We start from the raw sequence: 22,475 nt of genomic DNA, 5'->3' as shown, positions 1-22,475 counted from the left end.
GAAGGAGGAGGGCAACCTCAGGACCCGGTGGGTTTGAAGCAATGAGGGTGATCAGAAGGCAGGGGATGTACTGCCCTTACCTGCAGAGCCACGGGAGGAAGAAGGGACAGGGGCTGAGGTTATTGCTGCAAATTTTCTCGGATAATGAAAATAAAATCAAAGCCATAGGATGCTAGGGCTGTGGAGCACGGGGCATATGAATAAGAACCATAGGATGCAAGGGGGAGGGGGTAGCAAATGCTTACCCTTCATTTTCTATTTACAGAGAGAGGGGGGGAAGAGGCTGTTAATGGAAAGCGGGGGGGAGGGGGGGAATCGATAATGAACGAATGGAGGGATGTCAGAAGTTTCCCTGATGCACAAACTGCAGCTCAAGTCAGTTCAGCTGAATCCTGACCTAGAAGTGAAGAGGGAGACACGTGGAAGCTGCGCTCTCCCTTCAGCTTGGCCTTGCCTAGGAGCCTCCTTTCCCATCAAGAAGAGTTTAACTTGAAAACAAATCTTTCACTACAGAGGTGCGCCTGATTTCTGAGCCACCTAAAGGGAAAGAAGCGCAAGCCACGACTCGCGCACCTTAGCACGACTTGCATACACCCATCTGCTAACAAAAAATATATGTGCATAAGTGTGTATATATGTAAATATAGGTGTGTAATATATATTACACACACACCTATATATACATACATACACATATATGTAATATATATACTTATGTATACACATACATGTATAATATATACCTATAATATCTAATATACATATATAATACATGCATACACATACATATATTATACACACACATATATTGTATACATATAAAAATGCCCGCACGCGCACACACACAATCAACATATTTTACCAATGTCTTTTTATCCAAGAGTATATCATTTCCATCTATTATTTATGCGGTGCCGTGTGATATCCATTAGAGCCTGGGATTTGATTGGCGTTTGCGATGACAAGACCTGTTTGTTAAGTTCTAAGGCTTCCTCGGCTCCCCTACTTGTTAAATGAACTCTCAAGGAAGGATGCCATTGAGACACAACAATATAATAAATGTCAGGGATATCCGCAGTGCCAAGATCAAATGATCAATCCTGGCCCCCTAGATAATCACTTTAAAATTCACACTGGGGGAATTGATTTTTTTTAAAAAGCTTTTTATTAATTGTTTCCTCGATTTTCTTTCTTTTTTTTTTCCTCCCGCGGAGGTGTTAACTCTGGTGTTGGGGGCACCACTGGATTAATTAAAGGCATTTTTTTTTATTGTTTTAACGTACTGTTAATTTTCAGAGCAATCACACACACTTTTCCTAGAAAGGAAACAATGGCCCCGTTGCTCGAGCAAGGAGATCTCATTTGGATACAATTCAGAGGAGGGGGTGGACACGATGATGTGGTTTGATTAACTAATGCTCGAGACGAGGAACTGACATTAAACAAAACCCATGGAAAACGAAGGCCAGCGGTAACTACAAAATTCCCTCAAATGCCAAATCCTTTGTGTTAAATCCAAATGGGGGGGGGGATGAGCTTTACATTCCGATTGAATAATGCAAAAATATCACTGCTATTATCTGGAAATTAATTTCAGGCAATTATCCAAACGTACAGGATGGTAATTAATATACGGTGCACAGCAAAAAAATAAAAATAAATTAAAAAATATATAGCAACAGCCCACATTGAATAAGGCGAAAAAAATAGTGACAGTTCCCTCTTATATATGACAGCATTTGTTTGTCGTTTAAAAAGGCAGACAATTTAATACTCCATTTGATGTGTACAAACAGGAGCACTCGTGTTAACAAATGATCCCCCTCAACAACCCTCACCAGGACAGGTTTGCATTAAAACGACACATTTTTAGATCTTACATTTCCCGGACAACATCTTCAGGCGGCATAATAGCATTAGCAAGAAAACAGATCCTACAATGTTTACAAGCATCTGGAGATCTCCATACATATAGGTACAAACTGATAAGGACCTCAGAGGTTTTTAGCAACTTGTTCAACAGTCATAAACGCCCCCCGCCCTCCCCTTACAGAATAGACAAGACGTTAAAACAGCATTTTTTTGGCTCACTTGCATATTTTGACAATGTTTAATTAACAGAAAACAGCAAAGCATGAGGTAGAATCATAAATAATTACAACAAATCCGCATCTCCAGCTTTTATTAATTACCTTTTTATTGAACAATCATTTCCTTTTCCTCTTGATATCGATACATTTAATTGCACGAACAGAGCTATTTGATTAGCCAGGTCCGTTTTTACTCACAGTGTTGGCAAGCATAGGATGTCCTTACAATCAATAAAGTCTTCCTTGACTTTCATTTCTGCAGCCCACTTACAGACTGCAGATACCTGTTTTTGTGTTTTTTCCCCTCTTTCCCTCCCTTTTATTCCTCTCTCACTGTTTCTCTCTTTTTTCGCGTGTGCTCTTTGCCTGCCTAAATCAAGGTGCAAAGATGCCAAACAGTGATGAAATGAAAAGAAAGCCAATTGCTGGACTGAGGTGGGGGAGATAGCTGCTAGGAGTCCGCCTGCGACTATGGAGCAGTCAGTAATTGCTGGAGACAGGGAGAGCTGGGGGTTGGGCTGAGGTAGCCATGTATAAATAGTGTGATCTCAAATTGAAAGGCATAAATAACAGCAGGAGTGATCTAACCCTATACAGCCCATCTTCTACGTGCAAAAAAAAGCGTGCAGAGGGCGGCCAGATCTCCTACTGAAAACAAGTGGATCTCTGTGGATACGATCACCGGGCAGCCATGGAAGAACTTACAGCTTTTGTATCCAAATCTTTTGACCAGAAGAGCAAAGAGAGCAGCAGCAGCAGTGGCAGCAGCAACAAGAAGGAGACTATCACGTACAGGGAAGTTTTGGAGAGTGGGTTGGCTCGATCTAGGGAGCTGGGAAACTCTGACACGAACCTGCAGGACATTACTGAGAGCAGCAACCATTGCCCGGTGCATCTTTTCAAGGAGCATGTGGAGAGTGACAAGGACAAGCTGAAAGAGTTCAGCACGGGCAGGACCGCGGAAGGTAAGCACGGTGCAGCCGGCGGCCCGGAGCCCTTCTCCCCCCCTGCCCACGCCGAGGCCCGGCAAGCTTTTCCCATCGCTTTCCACTTCGGGGAGAAACTCCAGCCCCTGCCTTCCCGACCAGCCACCGGCCCCGGCTATCTCCTGCCCCCCTGTGTAGGTAGCTGCATGGCTTGGGGTTACCCTTGAAAATCCCAAAGTAGGAACTGAGTTTCCCCGTTTTCATCCGGAGCCCCGCGCTCCCTTAGCTCTGTGCGGGGGAGAAGTTCAGTGGGTAGGAAAATCCAGGCGATCTCGTGTCCTGGGAGCGTGAATATATGCGAGGACCTGCTCTCCCTGTTCCGGGCCATCCGGGATGCTGCTTTTCTGGGAGAAAGCTGAACCTTAAGGAGCTATCCTTGGACATTTTTAAATGCCCCCCACCTCCCTCCTCCCTCCCCATCAGCGAGTCAGTGCATGGTCGCCAGATCTGTAGGAAAGCAGCCTGTCTGCGGAAGCACTCGGCAAGGGGCCTGAGCCAGGCGTGGGGACCAGACACCTTTCCTGAGCCTCATTGCATCGTCACCTGGGCCGGGCTAGTGCCACCTCCAGCAGCCAGTGTCACAAGGCTTATTCTTAGTATTTATTTTAAAAAAAAATTTAATTCGCGCACACACCGGCAGGAGGAGAGAATCACAGGGAAAAAATCATCATAAAAAATAAAACAAAAGAACTGGGGGGGGGTGGAAGAAAGTTGAGAAAGTGTCTCCAGGCAAGTCAGACAGGTGGAGCTGCCAGAAGGGGCTAATGGCAGGGCCGGGGTAATAAAAACCAGTTAATAGGTTTGTGAGCCACAGCCAGGCTTTCAGCTGTTTTCTGCTGTTTGATCCCGTTTAATATAACGCCGGGTGAAAGGCATGTGAACACAGAGCTCCGACCCTTATTTTATTACTGAAATTACTCTTCTTCTTGTGATAAAGATGAGATCTATATATTTTTTTTTAGCAGCAGAAATCCCCCTTCCTTTTTTTTTTTTTTAATTTCGCTTAGCAACTGCCTGCTTTTATTTTGGAGTTCTCCAGCCCAGCCATGCTGCATGGAAGAGGCAGTCTGCAGGATTAATCCACCGAGGAAGTCTTTTAAAAAGACGAAACCTGGATTTTCTTCAAAAGCTTCCCCCCCCACCCTTTTTTGTTGTTGTTGCTATGTGTATCGAAATCCTGCCATGTATGTTTATCTAATCTATGAAGAGGGGTGGGGGTAGGAGTAGAAGGGAGGAGTTGGACGAGATGAGGCGCTTGACAGCTTAAATTCATGCAAAGGCTCCGTCTAATTTCACTCATTTAAATATGTTATTTAAATCCCACCGAAAGATGCTAGTTCATATTTCATGTGGACGGGCTTCAGCGGAGAAAAGGGGAGGCGGGGGGGAATAGCTCGCGAAGAGCAGAGGGGCTTTAAACCCCTGCGTGGATTAATTTTGTTAGCCTGAACTAAATGGGGTTTCCTGACAATCGCACACCTCCCAATTAGACAAAGGGCGTTAAAGTTTCAAGCAGTCGAGCATCAGCCCGCTGTGGAGGTAGGAGGAGGCGTGACACTGCTTTGCACGGCCAGACTTTGAATTTAAGAAGTACTGACTCGCGTTTGGGTCCAGGGGCTCTCTGGCCCTCGCCTCCTTCCAGGATGACACTGCTGTAGACCCCACGCGCGGCAGGATTTTAAGCGAGCCCCGTTTTTTAATGGGAGATGTCGCCATCGCTTTGGTGGAGGGGCGCGGAGAGCAATCCGGATTCGCTCTGAACAGCGGTCCGTGCTCCCGGTCCAGCAGAGCAAAAGGAGCAGGCACAGACAGGAACTTCCCAGGACTCCTCCGATGCAAGGGCCACGCACAGATCCAGTGCCTCTTGCAGTGGTCAGGCTGCATGGAGGAGATGCCGCTGGAGCCGGCTGCATCACCATCTGATGCTCTCTCCTTTTATTCCCTGCCTTCAGATAGGGGTTTGGGCCCCTTTTCAGGCATACCGAAGGGGTGGAAGAGAATAAAAAAAAACACTCCAAACAACGCCCCCCGAAAGAATAAAACAATACAGTGCTCTGCACCCTCCCACTCCCTCATTTTCCCGGGGTAAATGCCCATAGAGGTCGATGTCAGACGAGAAATGCTCCCCCGGCGGGGGCATCTTCCCGACTCTTCCTTTGCCCAGAGGAGGGCAAAAATCGAGGTTGAGATCTAGAGCCAGAGCCAAGTGAGTCCCCGAGCTGAGGGAGAGCTGTCAGCCTGCCCCAGCCGGGCTTGCAGCTGCTTGGGGGTTGGGAGCTTCCTCCAGGTGTCATTTGGGGCAAAGCGTCTCGGGCCCACGTCCCTGTGCAAGGGAAAGTTTCTCTTGCAACGAAAAATATGTTGTCTGCGCTTCTCCATAGTTACCGTGGGCAATGCCTTGCATACCACTATTTACTTAGAGACTACAGCAAGGCAGGACCCTCCTACGCTCCTTTCAGACCTCGGGAGCATCATGATTTTGTGGGCTCTCCCCTTCGAGCCCTCCGCTTGCTAGCTGGCCCGGTTATGCTTTCTTTTTTTCCTTTTTAAAAAAAGATCTGGGGTAGTGGAAGTAATCAAGGGACCCACACCAAACTGTATCTCCCCCCTCCCTTCTCCTCAAAGATGCCTTTGTTGTTTCAGATCCTCCTGATGTTTCCAGAGGGTCCTTGTGGTGCTTCTCAGCACCTTCTGCAGTGCAGCCACACCGTGGTGGCCGGACGCTGCAGCCTTTGCTGAGGCTCAGCGGCCAGTGGGCCCTGGAGATGCATTTTTCTCTGCCAGTCGGCTTCCCCAAATTGTTACTCTCAGAGGATAGCTGAGAGACCTCGTCCTCCCCTTCTCCCCACTCCGTGCCAGTCTTGTTACCCATCGGATGGGGCATCACATTCTTCTCCACCCAGCAGTAGCCCCCCATCCCTTCCCCGATGCACCCTCTCTGTGCCTGATATAAAGGGGGGAGGGGGAGGAGGGATGCTGTTTCGTGGCACTTTGCTCCTGCTTGGGGAAGAAAAGAGAAACTTGTCCCTGGTGCAAAGAAACTTTAGTGAGGTATGAAAGTAAAGCTCTCTTGTCCTCCCTCCCCCTTCCCAACAGGAATCTACGAGTGCAAAGAAAAGAGGGAAGACGTGAAGTCAGAAGATGAAGATGGACAGACCAAGCTCAAACAAAGGAGAAGCAGAACCAATTTCACACTAGAGCAGCTGAATGAACTGGAAAGACTTTTTGATGAGACTCACTATCCAGATGCCTTCATGAGGGAAGAGCTAAGCCAGAGGCTGGGACTCTCTGAAGCTAGGGTTCAGGTAAGAGAGAGGCGATTGCGCTGTTCCTGGAACCGTCCTGGCATTCAGAGCAGAAGGGACACGTGCGATAGCAAACGGCTGGCAGTTTCAGTGGACTTGTCTTGCTAACTATATTGTGTTCCCCTTAAGATCCCCCATTTGCTGCATTTACTGGGGACGCTTTTGCAATTATCTAATTAATAACGGCATGAATTACTTTAGCAAACGCATCGGATCAGTAAATAACCTCTCGTCTAATCCTCCTCTTCTCCTTTCCCCTCCGCTCCTTTTATGGGGATGTTATGAAAAAGCATCAGAAAACAATTGTCCTGGCTAAGGCTAGACGGGCTGGGTGCTTTGGGACCTGGATTATCCAGAGCCGGGGGAAAGGTGCCCCCATCTGACTCGCATAGCAAGCATATGAATTCATGGCACTCCATCTGGTAAATTTCCCCCCTGTGCTTAAAAAAACAACAACCAAGTGATTTCATAAACCTTGGAAATAAGTTTTATTGGCATATTTTTGTGGTCACCAGGCCGTCTTCTTGTTGTGTCTATTTTTAAGCATATTTTAGCTTTTGTCCCTGACAGCCAAGGGCGGGTGGGAGGGGAGAGAAAGAATAAACAGGGAGGCCATTCCAAAAACAGATGTCACGTTAAAAAAAATTAATAAGATCAACCTGTGGAGTAATAATCAGGACTACAAGGAAAAGAAATTTTAAAGAAAGCCGCTTATTAAATTATTATATGGCTCTTGGCCAAGGGATGGGGAAAAAATCCTTCCCTTTTGATCACATTAGCTTCTTTCTGAAGGGAAAGTGTGTGTTTTATTTGTTGAGAAATGCTTTCACACTTCCAGATAGGAGGTCTTTTTGTTTTCCCTATTAAATATTATAAACTTCTAGGGTTTGAAAGGCACAGAGGAAGAATCTGCTCCCCTCTTCCTCTTCCCAAATCTGTTCAGTACTTAACTGTCTGAGTAAGTGGCTATCTAGTGTTAAATAAGTGCCTCCTCCAGGCATTTTCCGAAATAAATAGGGTAGCTAGTTTTCCCCAGCCGTGATGTCTTTCTTCTGTATAAAACAGGCTGAGGAAGGGATCATGTCGGCCTTATGCCTGAGAGAGGGATGTTTCTAGGGGAATATAGCAGCGGGTGGAAGGGCCCGTGGCCTACATCTCCCGGAAGATTGATCTAACCGCACCATATACATTAATGAAAAGATTAAACTTTTGCTGAAGGGGACATCAACTCTTATGTCATCTTCCCAGGTCTTCTTGCTCTGGCTCTGTAATATCTTTCCAGGGCCTTGATGTACTGTTTCTATAAAAATAAATTACTTGTAATTGAATTCTGCACTCTTTTCTTTCAAGTAGTTTATTACTGAGTAGCAGCACCTTAGCAGGATGTTCATAGTTCCAGGAAAACTGGCCCTTCAAGTGCTTTCAGATCGTGACACATCACCCCCCTCTCCCCGCCCCAGAGTAACTAACTAACTAAAAAATCAGGTGGGAATGGCATGCACGACACAATTTTGATTGTTTTAAAATAAGGGCTGCTCAAAAAGAGTGGGGATATTCGTGAACAGAAAGGAAATAGAAATAATAAAAATGAGGGGAATAAGTAATTAATTATAGAGGTCTACGGATATTTAAAGAAGGGGGAGGACAGAAAGAAAGAAGTGGGGGCGGGGGAGGATATTTTAATACTTTCAGAATGGTTTTCTAATCCCTCTCTGCAGTGCCTGTCCCTTGTTGTTAAAGGATATAGTTTCAATTTAGTGTGGAAATTTGCTGTAAATAAATTGAAGCTCCTATGGTAGCTACTCCTTATTAACCTTTTATTTTTAGTGTTGTACTGGAAACTCATATCACCCAGCTGTCAGGGTTATAATTGAAAGTTATGAGACCATAGTGAGGAGCAGGCAGTAATTCAATTACAACAAATATCTTTGGGTTTATGGTGCAGGGCTAAATTAAATGTCATTATTCACTGTCTCTAATGGAAATCAAAAGGAAATCAGATTAGAGCATTTGTGAAAGAAATCACTGAGTGATCCTTAATGAAGAAATAACTGTCTAAAACAGTGTACTGTGCTTTACTTAGCATATTCATGACTAATTGGAATTGATCGTGAATCACACCGAGCCTGATTTATTATCGCTTAACGCAGTGGCTAATTCATCACTTTTATTCCTCATAACCTTATTTTTTCATAGCTAAAGGGAAAGGGCACTTCGTTTTACAGATTTAAATGTAATTTCTGTATGAAAGAGGTTGAGATTTGCCAAAGAAGTTGTTTAAACGCTGCTTTAAAAATGACAAAGACAAATCCCCCCCACCCCCCGCTGCAACATTATATTTGAGGTGTTCGTTTTAAAATCCCTGCAAATTGTAATAGCTTGGGAAAGAGTCTTCAATGTTTAATATTCTGCACTTTTGATATGAAAAATGTGATTGATCTCTCTATATATATTTCAAGGAAGTAGTGACAGTTAGGTGAAGACAAGCTGGTGCGGGTTTGAAAGACAGATGTTTTATTAGCACAGGGAAAGGTCGTGCTATTGAGGGATCCGTGGTAGAGGTTTCAGCCAGGCCCACAGTGCTGCACAGCTCAGGGCTTGCTGTGCTTCTGAGATGCAAAATGCTCGGTATTATGCATGGCATCATCTGGCAAACCTGAGCAGGAAGAATTGTGCTCCGGAGTAGAGAAGGCCAATTCCTACTTAAGAAAATCACTGAGGTACCTTGGGTAATTAATGCCGTTGGAAGCCTTTCTTTGCACTAATTACTCCGTTGTAAATGACCATCATTAAGGCAATTGAAGAAAGCTTGAAGGGAAAATTTGATGTAGGAAGTGCAGTTAGTATTAATTAACCGTATGATCACTTGGCAAGTGTAAGAACTTCAAAGGTTGCAAGTGTTTACTTAGCTACAAGATCTTATCAGCCTTGCAAGTCAATGTTTGTCCGCAGCTGCTAGGTTTTGAGCTAGAAAAAGCCCCGGCAAAACATTTTTATCTGGAGCCTCTGATAATGAATTAATTTGACCAGATGTATTCAACTAGCCATTTTAGAAGGGGAGGAGAGAGGAGGTGGAATAATAATTCAAATATTTGAAATGTCCTGGAAAAGGGGGGGGGAGGGGAAGAAATAGAGGGGCAACTGGAATTTGGGCATTTAAATTATAATTACCTGGATTAGATGAGGATTATTGGATTACAGACAGGGGTTTTTTTTTGTTCCTTCTCGTAGCTGTGTAAATAATACTTTAAGTTCAAATTTGGAAAGGTTTGGCTGTTGTCTGAAAGTAAGGATGTGCGGAAAAGAAAAAGTAGGAGTATTTCCTCCCCTCCCCCCCCCCAATTAATGTACTGGCTAGTCCATTTGCTCGAGTTGGGATTGATTGTTTTATCTGAGACCTTGAAACCTCTCAGGCCCCATAAAACTGAAGTTTGAGAGACCGGAGCAGATAATCCAGCTGGTAGCTGGTTTTATGGGCTGGAAGTTGAGCACAGAAGTTTGACAAAACCTCGGAGGCTCCGTTGGACGCAGCGATAGCCGCCTTCATGCAGGGGCAGGCTGCAAGGAAGAGCACTTGAGGGCTTGTCCCAGCCATGGCAGACGCTCCCCCTGGGGGGTGGCACGCGCGAGTGCCAGGCTCGGGGACTCGGGGGCGCCTCGCAGGGCTGGGAAAGAAGAGCATTTGCAGGCAGGCAGAGGGCTCCGAGGGCCAGTCCGAGGGTCTCAGCCGAGATTCCCCTTCCGCTGGTTTGGTGTCAAGCCTCTGGGCTAAGCCATCCTAGGGAACTGAGAGTCACAGTCACCCGAGCCCTACCCAGTGCTCAGTGCTGCCACTTGCCTCTGCCCCGTGTGTGTGTGTGTGTGTATTACATGCACTCCACAAAAGTCAGGTAGCCTGGGATCGCTACTCGGGTTTGTGTGCCTTCCTTCCATATCATCACTATTATTATTACTACTATAGTACTAGTGGTGTTGCCATTGCTATTATTATTGCCATTGCCAACATTACCATTATAACTGTTATTGCCCTCACTGTCATTATTGCCATCGCCATCATTGCCATTATGATTGCCATTGCCAGTGTTGCCGTTACCATTGCCATTATTATTATCACTGTCATTATTGTTGCCATTGCCATCATCGCCATTATTAGTGCCATTGCCATCACTGTCGTTATTGCCATTGCCATCGTTGCCATTATTACTATCACTGTCATTATTATTGTCATTGCCATCATTGCCATTATTATTGCCACGCTTTTCATTATTATTGCCTTTACTATTATAACTGTCGTTATTACTGCCATTATTATTGCCATCATTTTCATTATTGCCATTATCATTCCCATTGCCTTTACCATCACTATTATTGTGATCACCACCATCATTCTTCTTGCTATTATTATTCTTGCTACTACGACCACTGACACTGCATGTGCCCTGACTCTTGCTCGCTTGCCGGCAGGTCTGGTTCCAGAACAGGAGGGCGAAGTGCCGGAAGCAGGAGAACCAGATGCACAAAGGTGGGTGCGGGAGGAGGCGGGTGCGGGAGGCGGCGGGGAGAGCCCGGCGCGCTGACCCTGCCCTTCGTGTGTCCCCGCAGGTGTGATCCTGGGTACGGCGAGCCACTTAGATGCCTGCAGAGTGGCCCCCTACGTGAACATGGGCGCCCTGAGGATGCCTTTCCAACAGGTAGGCAGCACCTTTGCTCCCTAGCCGTGTCCCCACCCCCCCCGCCTTGATCCAGCTGTGCTGTCCCCTCCAGCGGGATGCTGCTCCGGGGAGAAGCTGGCATGGCACCTATGCAAATACACTGTAAAACTTCCCAAGTCTCCTGTTTCTAAGTGACCCCCCCCCCCCCGCTGGCTCAGGCACTGGTTGGGGTGGGGGAGGAGGCTGGGGCTTGCCTGGCTTGCCCCCCTCTCCTTTCCCCTCTCTTTGGCTCTTCCACGTGGAGCCACCTCTGCCCCAGGCTGAGCCGGTCCTGCAGGACCCAGCTCTGAGCCAGCAAGAGCTGCCCAAGGCGCTGGGAGGCAGCCCCGGGGCTCAGACTTGGGCTCTCCAAGCCCGGGGAAGGCAGCTGGGTGCAGAGGAGATGCTGGGAGGCTCGGGACACCACCAGCATGACTTACGTGTGCCCCAGCCCCTGGCCAAGGCTTACGTTAGGGAAGCCTGGGGAAGGGAAGGCTTGGGGGCTTTCCCTGCCCCTCCAGGAGAGCTCAGCGCTGGGGGTGTGGGCACTGCCCCTGCCAGCCTCACCGCCCTCTCTCTTGGAGTGAGGGGGAAACATCTGCACCGCCTTTTTTGCTTGCTTATCTCTTTCGCCTGGGCAGAGTCTAGATGCCTGGTGGCATGGTGCTCTCCTTGTACTGGGCACGGGGTCTTCACCCAGCACAGTCATCTTGGAAGCTAATGCAGAGGAACCCCCCCCCCAACAACCCAATTCCCGTAGTTTCTGGTACAGACACGGGCCTGATTCCTCTCCCTCTTACAAGGGTGTGACTCAGGAGTAACCGCACTGAAGTCAGTGGAGTTACGTTGGTGTACAGCTGGGGCAACGGGGAAGAAATTCAGGCCCACTCCACTTACACTTGGTAACTTCTTTTCTTTCTTCTGGGCGGCTCTACTTCATTGATGGAGGAATCGGGTTAGGTTTTTGGATTTTTTAAACTCCTAACTAGTGGAATGGACAGATGAATTGTGACGATTTAAACACAAAACAAACACACACACATATTTGGGGAGAGAAGGGGTGGGAAAGCCCCTCCACCCTGGGCTAAAATCTGTCAGTCCAATGTGTTTGTGTAGGACTAGAAAGCTCCAAAGCAAACATTGGCTACTGGTCCCTTGCACAAGGTTAAAGAGTTTTTAGAAAGGTATAAATAAACATCCCTGGGAAAAAAAAAAGCTATTTAACACTTGCTGGCGCCCGTGCGATGCTCAACTTTATTTTATTTTTTTTAAATATTAGAAACATTAAACATGTCTCTATTTCACTGTGGAAGTGCAAGGGAGAGGTTTAAGGTCAACTCATGGGCCGGTTCTCGTGCCTCTGAGGGGCTTGCTTAAACCATAGGAATGCCTTGCTGGTCTCCCCCTCCCCCCCCCAGTCATCCTTTCCTGCCTTTGCTGGGTGCAAGGAGTTAAACTGGCGCTTCCAGGAACAAGTTCCTCTTTCAGATTCACAACTCCGATCCCTACCTGGAAAACGCAATAGCCTCCCCAGATGGGGAAAACAAACTGTGCTCGACCAGTTGCTTTATCTTCCCTTTTGGACATGAAAACGAGCCAGGGCTCCCCTCCAATTAAAAGGGGTGGGTGAGGCAATGCTTTCTTTTCTCATCAACACACCTCATCTTCTACTTGATCACGCTGTCCACGAGAAAGGCAGGGGTCAGCGGTCTCCAGCCCGGCCACCGGTGCAGAGTATGTACAAGCTGAAAACCCCCTGAAATTAGGCTCGGTCTGTCTGTAGGTTGCAGAGAGACAACTGCACTGAGATCGGGTTAGATCTGTCTGTAGGCAGCCAGCTACACTGAAATCAGGCTGGATCTCTCTGTAGATAGCAGAGACAACCAGATCTTTCTTTGGGCAGCAGTCGCCTGCACTGAAATCAGGCTGGATCTGGCTGTAGTTGGCAGTCACCTACTCTGAAATCAGGCTGGATCTGGCTGTAGTTGGCAGTCACCTACTCTGAAATCAGGCTGGATCTGGCTGTAGGTAGCAGTCACCTACACTGAAATCAGACTCAGCTCCATACAGAAGCCCGGCTCGATGTTTCTGTAGTTAGCAGACGCCTACATTGAAACCAGGCTGGATCTCTCTGTAGGTAGCAGAGACAACTACACTCACATCGGGCGGGATCTTTCTGTAAGTGGCCAAGTCACCTACATTGCAATCAGGCTCAATCTGGCTGTAGGCAGCAGAGGCAACTACAGTGACATCGGGCGGGACCTGTCTGCGAGCAGCCCAGTCCCCTGTAGCTGGGGAGTTAGGTGCAGCCAGAAGTCAGGCTGCGGTGCGGGACTTAGCGAGGGGGCTTGGAGGGAGCTCAAAAGCAAGATCCCTTCTTCCCCCCCCCCTTGGACCACGTGCCCCTTCTGGAATAAGACCCCCCCCGGACCTCAATCCACCGCCGCAGGTACGCGAGAAGAGAAGGGGAGCCGCCCAGAGAGAGCGAGCCGGAGCCACACGCTGCGTGGGGAGGTGTGGGCGGGTAGGGGGTGCCCCCGAGCGCTGGCCCAGCTCGCCTCACGCCTGCCCCTCTCCGTGTGCTTTGGCAGGTGCAGGCTCAGCTGCAGCTGGAAGGCGTGGCCCACGCGCACCCCCACCTGCACCCGCACCTGGCGGCCCACGCGCCCTACCTGATGTTCCCGCCGCCGCCCTTCGGACTGCCCATCGCCTCCCTGGCGGAATCCGCCTCCGCGGCTGCTGTGGTGGCCGCTGCTGCCAAGAGCAACAGCAAAAACTCCAGCATCGCCGACCTGCGACTCAAGGCCAGGAAACATGCCGAGGCTTTGGGGCTCTGACACCGCTCAGCGCCCCCCCACACCCTTCCTCCTCCTTTTTTTTGTTTTTTTTGCTCTGTGTGTGTGAGACCCAGGATGGACTTGTAACTCTCTCCTCTCTCCGTTTCCTCTTTCTCTCAGCACCACCTAAGCTTGAGTCTCCAGGCCCCGGGACAAACAACGATCGCTACTTTTTTTTTTTCTTCTTCTTCTTCTTCTTTAAAAGGCTCTGCAAGTCCTTTGAGAGACCATCTCTACAGCCCCTTCTTGATGATTACTTTTTTTTTCTCCCTCCCCACCCAAAGACTTCACCTCCAATTGATCTGAAGACTGGGCTGCCCATCTTTTTTGTTTTTTGTTTTTGTTTTTAAATGACTTTTATTTTGCAGTGCTCTGACAGCTAAAACTGTTCGACCAGATGAAATGCCAGGGTGAAATCATCCAGAAATCCTAGTTAAAAGTCATCAGATTAAACACACAAGCACGCACACACACACAGAGAGGGAAATCAAAGACTCCCCCTACCCCCAGGATAAAGTAAGTGGGGGAAAAAAAAAATCTCTAAATTATGCTAATCTGTGAACATTGGGACATTTGGATTTTGAACCTGGCAAAAGCGATCCTTTCAGCGTAACATCATCTGCTGCTGTCAGCTTTGCTACTTTGTGTATGCGTCTATCTAAACACATTGTTTGAAGATCATAAAATATATTAAAACCAAACTAAACAAAACAACAAAAATAATACTAATAAAAAAATCCTTGGGGCTGGTCTCCATTAAAGATGACATTTCTTTGTTGCCAACAGTATTATTCCACTGCCATGAATATCTTCCATCACTGAGGAGCTGCTGCTGCAGAACTGGTTTGAATTTAAATGTGGAATTTCAGATCTGAGGCAAGGCAGTTTTTTTTTTTCTAAAAAAAAAAAAGCAGCAATAACAAAAAATGTGCGTCTCAAATGGCTATGTCCTTTGAAAGAAAAAAAAAAGAGAGAAAGAGAGAGAGAGAGACAGAGAGAGACCAGAATTTACCAACCATTAATGGTGACTTGAAAGATGGGAACAATACGAATGCACCTGTTTTACCCAGAATCACCTGAACTGAGATGCATTGTGCCATAGGAACAGGTCGACTTTTAAATTTTCTTTTCCAAATGTCTGGATCTTTGAATTGAAATCTTGCTGTTTTACAGGATGTAGAAGGAATGACTTACACAACAAAGATGGACATATGATTTTAAGGCATAATACTGATGCAGCATTAATTTTAGTGAAATGCAATTAAGTGCAGTAAAGTGCAATACTGTAAATATTATAGATTAAAAATAGCCGTACTTATTCTGTTAATAACCAATTCTGCAAGAACTACAACTTAAATCCTTTATGCTCAGACTGGTGCAGTGCAGTTTATTGCCAAAATGACAGTCCGAGTTTTGTAGGAATGGATAAAGTAATATGTATCACATATGGAAAAAGATAGATGCCATGATTTCTAGTCAAGTTAACGTGCCATATTTCTGGGAAGTAAGCTGAAAAGCCTGTATGACATTTTTTGCAATCATTTTAAGTAAAAAAGAAAAAGAAAAAGAAAAAAAACTGAACCCACAAAAACAAAGTAAATGTTTTGTAGAGGTGGACAAGTTCAGTATTGGATATTTTTTGGTTTTGCCAGTTATATAAACACCAAATATAAACTTGTCTAAGCAGCATAGCTAGCATAAACTGGGGGAAAGTCCTTGAAATTACCAAAGTGTCTGGGTTTGTAAAAAAAACAACCAAAACAAAACCCAGAGCTCTAAGTTTTATGTAACTCTCTTCTAATCAGTTTATTATGATGTAGATTTGTTTTCTATGGGATAACATACTGGTCTTGTCTACTTCTAACAAGATAGCTATTTGATTGCCTTTGTTATCAAGGCCTGCATTGATGGAAGCTTATCCTCTCAATAGTACTGTCATTAAGCCTATTTTTTTTCTTTCTCATCTTGCAATCCGTTACTAGTTTTGGCTTTTGCTGGTATTTATCAAATCAAAATATTACCGTTGGGCAATTTTTTTTGCATTGTCTTTTCTGTTTTAAACACTTGCAGGTTTATTTTCAAATTTTGATATTTTCTGACAAATTTCTGAAATGTCAAAGTACTGCCATTTCCCACCTATTTATTATGTGAAAAGTGGTTATATTTTGAGCATGTTAGAGTTGATAAATTTTACCTGCCGTTCCTACCTCCTTGTGAGAGTCCAGTACCTCTTTAAGCCATGGCCATAAGGATAACATGACATTAATCATTTTACACGGGGGAAAAACCCAGGCAATTAACAATTTTGACTTGTACAATTTTATCTAGAGTAAAATTGAGGCTTATAAACGTTATTTATAATAGCATCTATATAACATTTTACAACTAAAATAAGAAATATTTTTTCCCTAAAAAACTCCAGCACTTTTAATATACAGGTAGGACTAAATCTTTCAATTTCACTATAAGGAAGCAACAGTCTATAATAAGTGAGCAGTTATACCAGGTACCACAATCCTCCTGGGTGATGTGATGCATACTGTTGGAAGCAAAAGGTGCAGCTGCGCAGCCTTTATTCACTTAGGTTAAAAATCACTGCTCTGCAGAAAGCCAGTGCAAAATTATGCATTAGTTACATCCCACATGAACTCTTATTATGAGGTTTTAACTGGGATTTATGTGATCCATAAGCCTTCTGCTGGACTTCTACAGAAAAGTGAATTTTGCTTTTCAGTTGCATAAACTTTTATGAAACCTAAGTTCAGTAGATGCTGCGGAACTGAGCTTTAATATCTCCCAATAATTCAGGAGTGAGGCAATCTGGCATAAATCTGGTATAACTGAACTTCTTCAAGTGCAGCATAATTTATAAACCATTTCTTTTACATTTTGGTAACTGTTGCCTAATAAGTCCACCATAGCTGTTATAGTGTAGGAATCCTTGGTCAGCTTTCTCCTTTTCTAATTTACTACAGCAAAAGCGATTTTGCTACTTTTTTATATCAAAAATATATGAAGGCAAACTCCAGACACCCTAACACGAAATAGTGTCTGTAAGTACTCAGCTTTCTGAAATTAAAATTTCTATCAGTTTCTTTCAGCTACTAAGACTGGAAAAGGAAAGAGGGTGGCATCAGTTATTAGTCTGGCTAGCCTTGAAATAGGAACCAGAAACCAATTTGGGGAAAAGGAAGTGTGTTTCAGTGCATCTACAGAGACACTGTGGGGCTGCTTTTGCATTACATCCATCCTGGCACTCATGCCAGATGTAATCCTGTCAAGGAAATGAAGAACTGCGGTCATCAGGGGTGGCTGCCAAACTTGGTTCTGATTTTTTTTTCTAATTCAAGAGTAGAATAGTTGCAGTGACACCCTTATCCACAAGACTTGCTGGGTGCAGTTTGGAATAGGGCATGCATAATGGCCCTCCTTTTCTTCTGGGCCTCACTGGGCAGAAACAAATGAGTTTTTAGTTGGCATTGACAAGGGCTGCTTCCTCACTGGTTGTAAATCAGTGTAACTGCACTTATTTACACAAATTGAGGTGCTGGATCTTAGTCCCTTTTCTATCTTAGAAGCTGGGTCCTGTTCTTCCATTCCTTTCAGTATCTTCTTCAACAGGTAAGAGGTTGACAATAAGACTGTTAAGAATCAAAGCTTTTTACTACATTTAAAAGATTGTCTTTATTGGATTAGTTTAGCAGACAGTGTGATATTTATTATGTATCATCATCCACATTAATCTTTGCATAATCTCCCATTTGGAGAGAGAAGAGAATTTCAGAGACCCTTAGAAAAATATGCATTGGGTGGACTTCTTTCAGAGCATTCTTTTCTTATTGAGAACTGGCTTCCTGAAGAGTCTTCCTCAAAAGTTCGCATGCTTTTTGAAATTATGAGAAATAACTTGAGCTAATGCAAAATGAATATTTTTCCCTCCTAGAAACAAGTATCTACAGCTGTAAAAAGGGTCAAAAGAGGAACTTCTGATTATGGATTTTTGGAACTGTCAAAATATGTTTAAGTGCTTGTATTGATTTATAACAGAATAACAATCTGATTCCACAATCCATTTTTTATTGATCTGGGAGAAAGTCTGAAAAAACAATGGCATTGTAACTTTTTTGCTTAGTAGAGTTTTAGAAGTAGTGATATATTGGTTTAATATAATAATAATCAGCACCTATGTTCTTTTTGCAAAGCACCGCATAAACTTTTATTAATTAATATTTACCCCTCACAAAGTAGGCATGAATAATTATCCCCATTTTGTATAAATTGAAGCATAGAAATGAAAGGCCAGATTCCACCACCTATAATCATGTAAAACATTTTTATTGTTGTTTGTATTGTGGCAGTGCCCACAAGCCATAACCTAGGGTGGCATTTTATTGTGCTAAGCACTATACAAACATGCAACAATAAAGGCCCCTCATCCAAAAGTCTAGTATCTTAATTCATGAGTAGTCCCAGAGGGAATCAGCATGGTCATGGGTGGCAGGCCATAGCTCTAAGTTATTTTCCTAAGACTGTACAGTTACTGCCTATCCCTTTAAGACAGGAGTTTTATTATTGACTCCAGCAAGGCCAGGATTTCAGCCCAGGTCTCCAGCTTGTGTCACCACTAAGATGAGAAGCGAGGAATTTTTAGCACCTAAGTTCACTAGAAAAACCCTGATTTCTGACCACTCAACTACTATCACTTTCTCACAGACCAAATCAACTGATGCCATACCTTTGCATGGTAGCCCTGCTCTTATATTCATACATTTTTCCCATGAAATAGTAATAAAATGCTCTAGCAATATGATTTTGAATTGACATGGTGTTGACACATTGGGGCCATTGATTCAAATGTTAGAGAGACATTCCTATGGAAGTCCACAGGCCAAAAGAGACAATATTTAAGGTATACAGGGCGTTTTGGTAAATATATATATAATGCTCCCTACCCTTTCAATTAAGCTAGGCAAAATAATTGTTTTATTTCTATATAAGAAATAGTATAGTTATAGCATATTCAGACCACATTACTATGGAGATGGCAAGCTTTATTTTTTCTCTCTTCAATTTAAGGGCATTTTACAAAACTGAAAAAAAAATAAGATAATTGCATTTCTTAATAAACATAGTTATTTTATAATGATATCTTGTAATCAGTAACGGCATTCAATCCTGTAAAGTGCACACCACCAAAATGGCTATAGCTTTGCCTTGTTGATGGTTAAAGCAGGTTGTGAAGGTACCCCTTCCATATCTTTAAGCTGCCTGGCAAGTAGTTTATATTGAATTTTTCCCACATTGTGCACAGACTTCCAGCTGCAGTTAAGACAGTGGTAATGTGGTGAATTGGTCTGGCTTCTGATTCGGTGACCTTAATGTGTGTAGTGGCTGCAGTAGGATCTGGTGGAATCAGAAAGGGCTTGATATTCTTTGGAAAGAATAAAAAGAAATTCTATACCTTCATTCCATACATACATCTCATTTGTACCCCTGGTCAGTGCTAAAGAGAGTTATATGAGTGTACACAGAGAAGAATAGAACATTCTCTCTTGTGACTTACCCCATCAATAAAATTGTATCTCCTTCTGAATTACTCCTCCTTTCAAAGCTGTGACCCAGGTCACATGGACACATCCTAGTGGTCAAATGTTATCCTAGTTAGTTTTCACCATATGGCCTTTTCCTAGCAAGGTCAACAAGAGCCATGGGATTTTGTCTGAGGCATTCTCCAAGTGGAGTACAACATGTAATGCCCCTTAAATTTTGCGTGTCTGTTTGATAAGTTTTACGTTATCAGTTGGTGCCTAATTTATTAGAAGTTAGCCTAGAAATCTGCTGATTTACAAGAAATATTGAAACTTGATGCAGTTCCTACACATTATACTGAAATGTGATATTTAACAAAAACCAGTCGAAGAATGTAGAAAATATCAAATTTTGAAGCTGAAGATATTTATTGAAAGGCAATACTTTCATGAATCTAGGCCTATGGTATGTAACTATATCAATGACAGGCAAATATCTCTGTTTCTTTGTATTGATGTATGTGGATGTTTTATTTATTGTTTTGTTTGAAAATTTTTAAATGTATTATATTTTAATTATGTTGAGTGTAAATTTGACAATGCTTTGCATTTATTTTTATATTTTTTAAACCTGTTGCTTTTGCAAAATTATGAGCAGCCAGTATAATTTACAGTATCATTGCATTGTTTTTGTTATGTATACATAGTGTGTCTGAGTTTCCAGACATTTCAGGGATTGCTAAAATGAAAAACTCTCCAAAACTAACTGGTCTTAAAGTTTTTATCCCTTTGTTATTGTGGAAAAAAAAATAAAAGCAACAACATTTTTTAGGTTTTGGTTATGCCAGCATGCTCCTACATGAATTCACCAGACATGTTGAGTTCCAGTTCCAGAGTGTATTATGTTGAATCACATGATATGAATGTACATCTTGTAAAAGTGAGATATGAATAAACTTATAAATATTTGTAATTATGTGTTAAAGAATACCCAGAATAATTAACACCAAAGGGTTTATTTAGCATTGGGACATTTTATTCATTAAACATATACACAGCTTTTCATTTATTTATCTACCGTTTTCCACTCTTAGGTTGTTCAAGGAATGAATGCAGCATACCACAATCTGATACCAAATCACTCTGTATAAAATTTTCATGGACTTCAGTGGTAGTTTTATATAGAAATTGATAACAACAGATAGTTACTTTTATCTCTCTGGATATTTTTGTAACATCAACCTAAGCATAGCTCTTTTTGAACAAAAGGCTATACACATATGATCGTCGGCTGGCACCATTCTATGTTCCACAGCCATTGACATTAATGCAAGCCTTTGAAACAGACTCCTATTTGGTGGACATTTAAAGAAGTTTTCCAAATCCTTTCCTATCAGTATATTGGATGCTGTTTTTTCTCATGACTTAACTCCACCCCTAGCAGTATACTCAGTTTCCTTCTATTGAAAGAGAAATGAGTTACCTTCTTGCCACTCCACACTGTATAACTTCATCTGGTAAGCCAGCTTTTGGAGTTTGGGCTAGGTGACCCTTAAGATCCCCTTCCAACCTATGATTATGCTTAACAGCCTGGTTCAAAGCCAAATGGAGTCAATGGGAGCCCTCCTGCTGGATGAAGCCTTTCCAATAGAAACCTTAAGTTCAGAGACTATTCAGTAAGCAGACTAGACTCCTAAACCACCACGCACAATAACCTTCACCAGCCTTACAAGAAGGGTTGTTCCTTATCTTGGCTCCTCCCCAAAGTCTTTCCTTATTACAGCCATTTTATTTGATTTCTTTTCTGTTGTAGCTTATGTAAATTGAAGTCAGTACAAGTACTTGGCTTTTATAATCCTGCTTTTTTTTTCTGAATACTTGGCTCTATTTAAGGCTCCTACACTTGCTTTTTGTTATACAGCAAGAATGCAAACAGTACAAAATTTCCATATCACAACCATAGTTGTACACTGAGCCAAAACCACACATTGATATCCTGTTTGTCCTGAAAAAGATTCTGATGTTGTTAATGGTTGGATGGACAGGATATTAGGAAACAATAATCTTTCCTTTCTGCTCCTCAAAAACACTGAGACAATGGATGGCAGTCAGTAATGTGCCCAGAAAGGGTAATCAGATGAAGGACAAGCTGTTTAACAGAACATGCTGTAAGAAGAGCTCCTCCAGAAGACAGCTTTATGACAATTTATAAATAAAAATGTTTCTACCTGTTTTAATGTCTATTCATCTTCTGCTAAAATACTGAAAAGAACTAAAGAAAAAACAGTTAAAGTCTATTTAGTAAAATAAAGGAAAATAATTATAAATTATTTTGAAGCTGTGGTCTGCAGGAAGTCTTTTTTTTCAACTGCTTCATTCTTTTCTTCTCCATATTTGTTGATAAGTATGTTTCATCAAATATTACTTGTTCAGTCACTTTCTGAGGCCATTTTCAGTTTTGAGGTTTTTCCTCATGTTTTTATATTTATTTTTTTCTTCTACTCTGAGAGTTTATTTTTAATTCCAAAAATTCATTGTTTGACCTACTGCCAATAGCATTTTTGGCTACTGTTTCTCGTTATCTTTGTAGAGTTTGAATTGAATTCAATAAGAATTAACACAGTAACAAAATAACGTCTTTATAGGGCGAGACTACACGTGTTGATATTACTGCACAGTGTGGGCTCATGTCTACACGTGCATGCCTGAACTGTGCAGTAAATATGGCAACTTACACTTACTTGAGTGTAAATTTGATGTTTGCATTGTGTAGGTTTCAAATTTATGCCTGATTATTTAGTGCTCGGTAACACATGTGTAAATGCATTACTGTGCAGTAACCCAGCCCCACCCCACCTCCAGCTAGGTCTGCCCAGCCACTAAGGGGCCAGTCTGAGCCCAGCCTCAGGGCTCCTGGCTAGCTGCATCTCCTGGCTTCAATTTGGGACTAAAGTTAGTCCCAAGTGCTGGCATCTGGCTCTGGCTTCAATTTGGGACAACTTGGGACTAAAGTTAGTGCCAAGGGCTGGCAGCCATGT

At 43.5% G+C, this 22,475-nt stretch overlaps 1 protein-coding gene across 1 annotated transcript; it reads left to right on the top strand.

Annotated features, from left to right (window-relative positions):
• Window positions 1-2,630: 2,630 nt before the first annotated feature.
• SHOX (SHOX homeobox) lies at window positions 2,631-20,506 on the top strand. Its single transcript, XM_090064458.1, has 5 exons — window positions 2,631-3,055; window positions 6,173-6,381; window positions 10,846-10,903; window positions 10,984-11,072; window positions 13,664-20,506. Exons 1-5 carry the CDS (start codon window positions 2,782-2,784, stop codon window positions 13,907-13,909), a joined length of 876 nt encoding a protein of 291 aa, XP_089920584.1. The 5' UTR covers window positions 2,631-2,781; the 3' UTR covers window positions 13,910-20,506.
• Window positions 20,507-22,475: the final 1,969 nt, after the last annotated feature.

The sequence above is a fragment of the Crocodylus siamensis genome, chromosome 1 (assembly GCF_052110815.1).
Source record: "Crocodylus siamensis isolate JL-2025a chromosome 1, ASM5211081v1, whole genome shotgun sequence".
Taxonomy (NCBI): domain Eukaryota; kingdom Metazoa; phylum Chordata; order Crocodylia; family Crocodylidae; genus Crocodylus; species Crocodylus siamensis.
This window is presented reverse-complemented; position numbering and strand designations above follow the sequence as displayed.

Excerpts from the sequence above, each read along its gene's own strand:
- SHOX (XM_090064458.1), top strand. The coding sequence starts at position 2,782 with ATGGAAGAACTTACAGCTTTTGTATCCAAATCTTTTGACCAGAAGAGC. Across the intron at positions 3,056-6,172 it reads CACGGGCAGGACCGCGGAAG|GAATCTACGAGTGCAAAGAA; the intron begins GTAAGCACGGTG and ends CCTTCCCAACAG. Across the intron at positions 11,073-13,663 it reads TGAGGATGCCTTTCCAACAG|GTGCAGGCTCAGCTGCAGCT; the intron begins GTAGGCAGCACC and ends GTGCTTTGGCAG.